Consider the following 9,335-nt stretch of genomic DNA (forward strand, 5'->3'; position numbering starts at 1 on the left):
ATACCTTGTTTCGCTGGGCTCTCTCGCTAACATGGTTGGACAATTAACCAGGAGATACAACATGTAATCGGATAATAATGTGCTGTTCAATATTACACTTTTTCGCTTCTTGTGAAAACCATTCTTCTGATCAGAATCATATAAGTAACAAACATGAGTAGCAATGTGCCAAGTGAGGAGGCTATGAATGAATTCTACACCATCCACACTCCATCCAAATTTACCGATGCAATCCTTGCTTTGAAGTGCCTCGCGACCTCTCTCTTTCAATAGATTCTTGAGGAAAGTGAAATCACTGATATCGGGATCGTACCTTGAACGTTTATCCTTGACTTGTTTGAAGATCAATTCTTTTAAATCCTTCCCCACTTTTTGCCGGCTATCAATGCTCCCTATGATCCATGGAAAGTACTTCTTAAGAAGCTTGTTGTTTGATTGAGCACTTATTAGGTTGTGTTGTCCCATAGATCCTGACCAATATCTTTTGCACTTCCTACAAAATGTTAGTAACAGAGAAAGACAATTGATTCCACGGGGAATACCACCAGCTCTTTCACTAGTACTGGTAAGCCAAATAATAGTCCAGTCGGAAAAGAGATGCATAATGATGGAATAAGTTTCAAGGCACACAACTCCACTCAGCAACACGTAAGATATAATCTTATCGTTTTTCGAATAGACACTATTGCTCTTTGTCATTATTGAGAAGGAAACTAATGCAGAAATAGATGATAAGAAGGTGGTAGAGCGGAGAATGACGCGACACCAGGAAATCCTTGTCACCTTAGAATAAAGCCGATCATACTTGAATCCCAGCTCAACTTCTATCAAGTGGAAGGCTTCCTCCGCTTCCTTTTTAGAAACCAAATCATAGGTGAATTTTTGATCCAATCTGACGAGATCAAAATTCTTGGACAGTACCTGGAACGTTTTATATAAAATATAAGATTCATGGAGATATATGACCTCACTTCTTGTATTCTTGTAGCAGGGTAAAATATCTTTAATCTTGATGCGATGTACTTCCGCAAAAGGTTGTGGCGACACATTATTGTATACGTGGATTCTCGTCAAAACCCAAATCCTTTCACCATATTTGATGATTCCTGATACAAAGATGGGAATGAATACCGACGTGATGACATTGTTGTTCCATAACCTGAACAAGACATAACAAGCCACAACAACACGGTTTACTAGCTGAAAAAGGCGATCTATCAATAATTTGCTGGCTCGATCCGTTGAATAAACAGGAATAGTTCGAGGGCCACCAAGGTGAACAAGAAGGATTGGAGCCCAAAATACAGGAATTAATTTCGGATTTGCGGAGTCGGCTTCGCTGCGAGCAAGGATACCCAACGAAAAAGTTGCCACCCAATCTGCAGACAGGTATGCTACCCAAAGAAAAGTCCCAAGCAAACGTCCATTAGTAAACTTCCGTCGTTCTCCATAAAAGGAGAGCAAGATTTGCAGAAGGAGACTGAGTAACATTAAAGACCGAATCTGCCATTCATTCCATAGTTCTACAATATCTTGAGACAGATGGGCTAAATCAATCTTTGACGACACGTCCCTAGCAAACACATTTTTCAAAAATAAATCAGCATAGTTACAAAACGAACTTGAGAAAATTAAAAACAACATACAAAAGGACCATTTTTTTTCTTTTTCCTTATTATATACAAGGACTAATAATTCTATTTTCATATATATTAGGAGTTCATCTACGTTTTCCTTTTATTCATTTATTTTAGTTCTTAAACTAAACGGTTATATATTTTCATAAAAAAGAATTTTGTCTCAAGCCTAATTTTACCAAGTCAGATTAGGGATTCATCTAGCTAAACACGTTTTTTACAAGTTAAACACATTTTTGTAAATATTGGAACATTTTTCAACAAGTTAAACACATTGCTATCAAAATCATAAAGAACCAAACAAATTTTACATAAATAATATGCCATAGCATAACAAAGTTTCAACCACATAAACTGGCTGATCAGTGGTAAGATTTAGGATCTCATGTATCCATGAAATCTATATATGATTTGAAAGTAGTTGAGGTACAAACTGATACATTATATATATATATATATAAATCATTCATTCAAGCCAACCTTTCAAGTACTTAAATAAATAGCATCATTTATATCCACCAAAAATAACATTAATATAAAAAATTAATGCATAAACAAAAGCATGTAAACATACATTCACACAGAACTTGCAGCCCCAAAGTTTGTTGAAGTAAATGTCTGCCGACTACGCTGCTGTGTAACCAGCTTGAGTTGCGTTCCCAATCCTGGTGCCACAAATTTGTGTTTTATTAATTTATAGAGATGGTGATTTATTTAAGGATATTGTGCATCACGAAGCAAAATGTTAAATGTTTTTTATACTGCTTAGAAGGAATAGAATAAATAATTTACTGTCTGCACAAGCTATATACAACTTTATGAAATGTCTATGGTACGTACATATGAATGGTGAGTTATTCCTCTGAATAGGGTCTTTCCCGCAGCTATAGAATAAACTAATTTCTCTATTCACAAGCTAAACCTTGAGGGCTTGGTTCCCCTGGCTTTAATTTTCTGTATTTCTCTTTTGATTACAAGACTTCTGTACCTTTGTTTTTGGCCACTCTCTTGATGGACTTTATACCAATATATCGTCTCAATAGTAGCCAAAAACCATACCCGGATATTATACGTGCACGAGCATTAATAGTGGGGATTGTTATATATACACTAAAATCGATCAAAATGCTATAAAGTTTAGATGTTTAGATTAAGAAAAACATGCCAAACTTGATTGCAGACCAAACTTGAACGTAGATTGTTAATAAAAGATATAAAGAGTCTACATGATACAAAATCAAGATCCTTAAAACAAGAAATAAGTGGGTAGTTATCTTTAATAAAATAAATATATAGTTATTAGAAGTTATTTTAAATAAGATGATTAAGTAGTCACTGGACGTTATCTTGAATTTTTTTATAATTTAAAAAAGGAGACAAGGCAATTAAGAACTCATATTCAACAAAACAACAGCGGCAATTGGACTACAGTTATAACAAGTTCACATGATCTTTCAAATCTATTTATCAATTACGTATGCAATTGTAGATTGATAAAAATAGACTATAATTTTGTAGGCAATAACATTATAAGCGATAAAATAGTAGGTGATAACTCTATAGGCAATAACAAAATAAGTTTGCAATTTTTTTTATAATTAGTATCAATTCCATAAACCAAAAATATCAAAAACAAATCTATTATCTAGGAATTTTAATTTATGGATGTAATTAGAGTATGAATCACTCTATAAATTTGAACTACTATTTATATAGAAATAAATTTAATTATATTGATATTCGTGTAGCTCTGTAATATAAATTTAAAATTACGAGAATAGATCTAGAACTAAATCTAGAGTTCAAATCAATTAACTTAAAACTCTAATGTTTAGTCTATAATATCATTTTAATTAAGACAAACACAAAAAAACCTATATCAAACTAGAACTATGTTGTTTAATTATAATTTGCATTCAACTGAGATGTTTTACAAGTCCTGTATCTTGAAAATTTGGGTTATGAATTAGTATATAGATACCTTACTTTGGCATGATTTCTCAAAACAATATCACAGGCATAGAACTTTGATATTGAACTCCTGTAGAACGATGATTACTTACAAGTTACAAAAGAGAGGATATGTTGTTCTTTCAGAATAATTTACTTTATCTTGTCACAAGGCAAAACTTTATGCTGCAGGCTTCTAGTTAACCCGTGATTATCATGGTCACACTTTCTGTTTTGGAAGAAATTCTTTCATACGTACGTCTAATTAGTAAAGTGAAGTAAAACATTCATTTTGTGTTATGTTTTTTGCTGTTAATTTCCATTTACTCTTTTGAGATTTATTTCAAGATTCTCTTGAGGTTTTTAATTTGTTTTAATTAGAAATAATGTTGCAAAAAAAAAATTCATACAAAACTTACACTACCAAAAAATTGACAAATAAAAATAAAAACACTAATGGAATATTTCCTCTAATATATATTAAGGGAATTACAATGGAAAAATAAAAAATTAAAACAAATCCAAAAATTACAATGAAATTAATTAAAACAAAGAAAAAAAGTATAATGATATATTATTTATATTGACAGAATTATTGATGATATTAATTTTGTTAGTAAAATCCATTCATAAATTGTTGGTATACTTTTCACTTCTCTTTAGCATTATTCACCATGTCAATTACAAAGAGTATCACTAATAGAATAATTCCGTTGGTATTTTCTAGAAAGCTCGGGAACAATTCACTTTTTAATTGCACTATTAATTATTATTTTCTACAGACTAAATTACCGATAAATTGAAAAGTCATTAGTGATATAGGGGGTTTCTAAAAACATTTTATTCAATTAAAAAATTAAATTAAATATTACAAACATAATCACTCATGAAATGATTAAAAATATTAATATTTAATTATCTATCAGTAAAATACCCCATTAAAAAGACTAGAATCCCTTATTTCACAAAAAATATGCCTCTTCTTCTTCTTCTTTCCTCTTATGTACAAAACACCAACAAGCATTTTTTTTCTTTCTATTCTCTTATCTCCCCAGCTTTTTCTCTTCTCCTCCACACTTAGGTATGTCTTCTCTTATTTTCTTCTCTCTTCTTAGTTTTTTTTAATTAATATCCTTTATGAATTTGTTTTTTTTTATCTCCTCAACTTCATTTGCAAGTACATTAATATAAGATTTTTTTTCCTTCCTTTTTTGCATTATATTTTTTTTTTTTATTTATTTTTTATGTTCTTAATTATTGTTGCTTATTTTTTTAGCCCTGTGTGCTAATGAAGATGGTGTATATCCCTTTTAAATCAAAAGCACGAGTTTAGTTTAAGGTTGCTGGGAAGTTAACAAAAGCAAAGAAGAAAGAAATGTTTTTTTGAACCCTCTTTTAGCCATCTTCTGCTCTCTTTATCCTTCCTGTCTATAGCCGATATTGTCAGGATTCTTAGGCTAATTAGAAGTATTTATAATGCTATTTTTTTTTATCTGGTTTTTAAGATTGGATAAATCCCTTAAAAGTTGTATTAAAAAAATTGATTTTGATGTTGTCATAATTTTTTGTTCCAACTTAGGCCCTAATTCTAACTTGATTTCGTGCAATATCTGACTATCCCAACTATATTTTGTCACTCATGAAATGTGAAGAATTGACCTATACCTTTATTGGGTCATAAGGCTTAGTATTCTTATGGTAAACTCTTAGTAAAATTGGGATGCTTAACATTGTCATTTTTCTGAATTAGATCAAAAGATCATTTTTGACCAACCAGATTTTGTTCTTCAAAACAAATTTATCTCATTTTGAATTCCTTATGAAAGTTGTAGTCATGTACGCATAGATGAATTTGGGTTTTTGAATTGCTTGATTCTGATAGTAGAAGCTCAAGATATTCCCGTTTGAATATCTAAATGTGAAAGTAGGGAATTTTACCGTGAGAAGAATTTTGACCTGTAGTAAAGACTTTGCTTCCATCACAATTTTATTGGTTGTTATTCTTAGTTCATACTCTCAGTCATATCAAGATATTCAGCATTGTCAGTTGCTGAATCAGATCAGGAAACCCTTTTTTTGCCAACCAGATTGCAACCAAATTCTATTTTTTAAAATAATTTTATCTCACTTTGAATCCTTTATCAAAGTTGTAGTCCTGGACACATAGATAATTTTGGGCTTTTGAATTGATTGATTTCGACATAAAAAGCTCAAGATATTCTCGTTTGAATATCTAGCATGAAAGTAAAAAATCCTATCACAAAAAGGATTTTGCCCTGAGTTTGCAAGAATGAATTGAAAAACTAAAATAAAGGAGTTAATTACAGATAAAAATGGGAAGAAACTTGGCTGGGTTTTGAAGAAATGGAAAACGGGGATAGGATCAGGATATGATAGAAATTCTGCCATAATGGATTGCATTTCAGTTGTAACAACAAACAACACCATCTCTTTTTTATATTAATTCTCTTTAGCTAAATTGGCTATGTTGTTTTGGGGTTTAGTCCATGATATAGGTAGCATTAAATCATGATCTTCAATTTCTTTCCTTTTGCATGGAAATTGGTATAACAGTTTTCCTTACATGAAACTAGTATGGCAGTGTTTCTATATTAGTAAAAGAGGATAGGTCATGATTCCCACTATATAGGATTTTGGGTTTAAAAGATTACTTTCAGAACTTAGGCCCCCACATGGCAAGTGTATTCTTGTGCTAGATTAATAACCTTAACTATGATGCTTGTGTTTAATTATTGCAATTAACCATTTGTTTTGAGTTCAATCAGGACTTTGGTCCTCCCACGTGACGAACTTATTTCTTGTGATGTTTTGCTAACTTCAACTATGATGTTTTTATCTTTATTCACTATTAATGTTTGGATAAAGAAATCCCAAAGGGGTAAATATCCAAAATGTTATTAGGAATAATTTGTTCTTCATTAGTAATGCTTGGATAAAGAAACCCCAAAGGGAGTTAATATCCAAGATATTATTAGGAATAATTTGTTATTATTCATTACAAATGTTTGGATAAAGAAACCCTTAAAGGAATTAATATTCAAAATATTATTGGAAATAATTCGTCGATGTTCACTGTTAATATTTAGATAAAGAAACCCCAAGTGGTAAATATCCAAATATTTTTTTAGGAACAACAAAGTCATTATCCTTTAATAACACAAGGGCAAATAAACCTATGAAAGGTAAATGTCTAAAATATTGTTAATAGGAATACAACTTGTTTATTTTTAACATAAGGGCAGATTTATACCTAAACATTTATTTAGAACAATTTAATTGTGTATCTTTGAAAGAATCCTCAATTATAATTGGGGTCATTTCAAATTTTGATTCCACAATTTATGAGTCATGAAAATATAAAATACTAAGGCAAAAATGGGCTTCGAAAACACCTTGAATTTCCTTAGATTTCTAACTTGGTTTTTTTTTTCTTCCTTACGATTTACGAGTCGCGAATACTTGAAATACTGAGAAAAAAAATAAGCTTTTAAGCACATTGAATCTCCTTATATTTCTATCTTGGTTGTCTCTAAATTCATAAATTCTAAATTTATTTCAAATCAAACATAGACTTCAAAGGATTTGCACTATTTGTTTTTGGCACTCTATATACATATTTAAAGGTATGATCCGTATTGGCCAATGGTTCTTTCCCTTAGACTTTGAACCCAAGTTTGTTCATCAGAGCAGACTTATCCTAGAAAACTATTAGAAAACATCAACACCATAGCAATTATAAGGCAAATCAAACACTAAGCAGTTTACCTTAGGTGGGGCATAGTAAGGGTGTTAAGACCTTTCTTTTACGCAACCAGTCCCTCACCTTAGAATCTTTGAAAGACTAGTTAGGTTTCCTAGTGACCATAATACTAGGTGGCGACTCTCTTTTTCACAAAACAAAGACCCTAACATCAATCCCCGCTCCTGGAAAGGTCGCCGCAATGTCGAGCTCTCGAGAGGGTATAAAAGTGTTATACCCCTGTTTGCATTTTCCTTCCTTATTCTGCAACCTTTCAAACTAGTTTTGAAATCTCTTATCCTTACATCCTCTATAACTTGGTGTGTATAAGACAACCCCTCCTTTTCACGCTAAATGTACAACTGTAATTCAATTTAGCTCTAGTCCAAGGAAAACAATTTTGCACCTCCTCTGTGCCAATTGTGGAAGAGGACATGAAGAGGAGCCTCACCATCATCTAATGGTTGGAATTCCATCCCTAACACAGAAACAACTAGGATGAAAGGGTGTTAGATTAGTCTTCAAGTGTCTTTGCTCAGCTATATGAACGAGCTCTTGGAGAGGGAAAAGGAAAAAAAAGATAAAGAGAAAGGAGAGGGAGACGGAGAGAGTTTAAAACACAAAGAGAAAGAGAAGAGACATAAGAGAAAAGGAAAAGAAGAGAGAACAAGAAAGAGACCAAGGGTAGGAGAAATAGAGAACAACAAGAATGAGAAGAGATTATCTTGAGTCTATCCAACCTTGTCGAACAGGGGCTTACAAAAACTCTAAGAGGTTTTTGAAAAACCTCCTAATGGCAAAAGAAGGGAGGCTTTCTTTGGTTAATGGAGGTAAAAAGGCATAAGCTTTTCCATCAGTTGCTATCTAATCTTCTATATTCAAAACATGCAAGATCTACAAGTATAAGTCTTGACATTCTTTCTTTTTAACATATGTAAAGCTATTTCTTTGGTTTTGGTTCTTTTTAAAATTTATTTTCTGCTTCAGTTTTGGGACGTGTTAAGATACTGGCATGCAAACCTAACAAGAAAAAAAGGTAAGGAATAAGATAAAATAAGAAATGAGACACACAAGAATTTACGTGGTTCACCCAATTAGGTTACATCTACGTGTAAGTATAGAATGATTTTACTAAATAATGTAGGAATTACAACCTTTGTAAGTATAGAATGATTTTACTAAATAATATAGGAATTACAACCTTTCTCAAATAATAAGAGAACAACTAAGAATCTCTTTATTACTAAGAGAAAACACATCACTTACTCTCTCATAAATACCTCATAATTTTGTGGGATTACTCTCTCTTCACTCTCCTCTTCTTTTCTCTATCTTGGTGTGCAAAATAAGCTTGGAGGCATTGCCTATTTATAAGCATGAGTGAGGGGACAAAAGCCATAAATTATGGCACCAATTATGCTACAAGTTATGCCAACAATTCATCTCCACTCATACTCCATCAATTATGCCAACAACTCCACCAATTATGTCAACAACTCATCTCCAATTATGCCAACAACTCCACTTATTTTTATCTTCTACCAATTAATTAAACGGTGGCTTTATATTCTTCCACTTAAAGACTTTGATGATTTAATCAAGTCTTCACACTAGATAATTTGTTATTCTTTTATCCTTTCTATACTTGTCATCTTCATGCTGCTTACATTTTTTTTAGGCCATAAGAGAATCTACACCATATATACTTATCAGTGCTAGCCGGTTTGGTCAAAACATCTACTAAGTTTTTTCTTTGTGTGAACCTTCTGAAAATCCACACTTCAATCTTCCATCACTTCACGAACAAAGTGATACAGAAGTTATCAAATTCATCACTGGTATATTCTCCTCTATTGTCAGTCCTCAAACACTTGATCTTCTTTTCATATTCAAGTTCCACCCATATTTTGAAAGTTTTAAAGACTGCAAGCACATTTGTCTTCTTTCTAATTGGATACACCTAGCATCTCCTAAAGAAGTCCTCTATA

The 9,335-nt window shown here is 31.9% G+C and overlaps 1 protein-coding gene across 1 annotated transcript in view; it reads right to left on the minus strand.

The window, feature by feature from the left end:
* The window catches only part of LOC105114211 (uncharacterized), a 3,665-nt gene extending 1,300 nt beyond the window's left edge, over positions 1 to 2,365 (minus strand). The window contains exons 1-2 of the mRNA XM_011010696.1: positions 2,212 to 2,365; positions 5 to 1,573 (exon numbers count right to left, since the gene is read on the minus strand). Coding sequence (XP_011008998.1) covers positions 5 to 1,573; positions 2,212 to 2,213 — 1,571 coding nt within the window. The 5' untranslated portion in view covers positions 2,214 to 2,365. The remainder of the gene's footprint in view (positions 1 to 4; positions 1,574 to 2,211) is intronic.
* Between the last annotated feature and the right edge of the window lie 6,970 nt (positions 2,366 to 9,335).

This window comes from Populus euphratica, unplaced genomic scaffold (genome assembly GCF_000495115.2).
Source record: "Populus euphratica unplaced genomic scaffold, PopEup_1.0 scaffold708.1, whole genome shotgun sequence".
Taxonomy (NCBI): Eukaryota; Viridiplantae; Streptophyta; class Magnoliopsida; order Malpighiales; family Salicaceae; genus Populus; species Populus euphratica.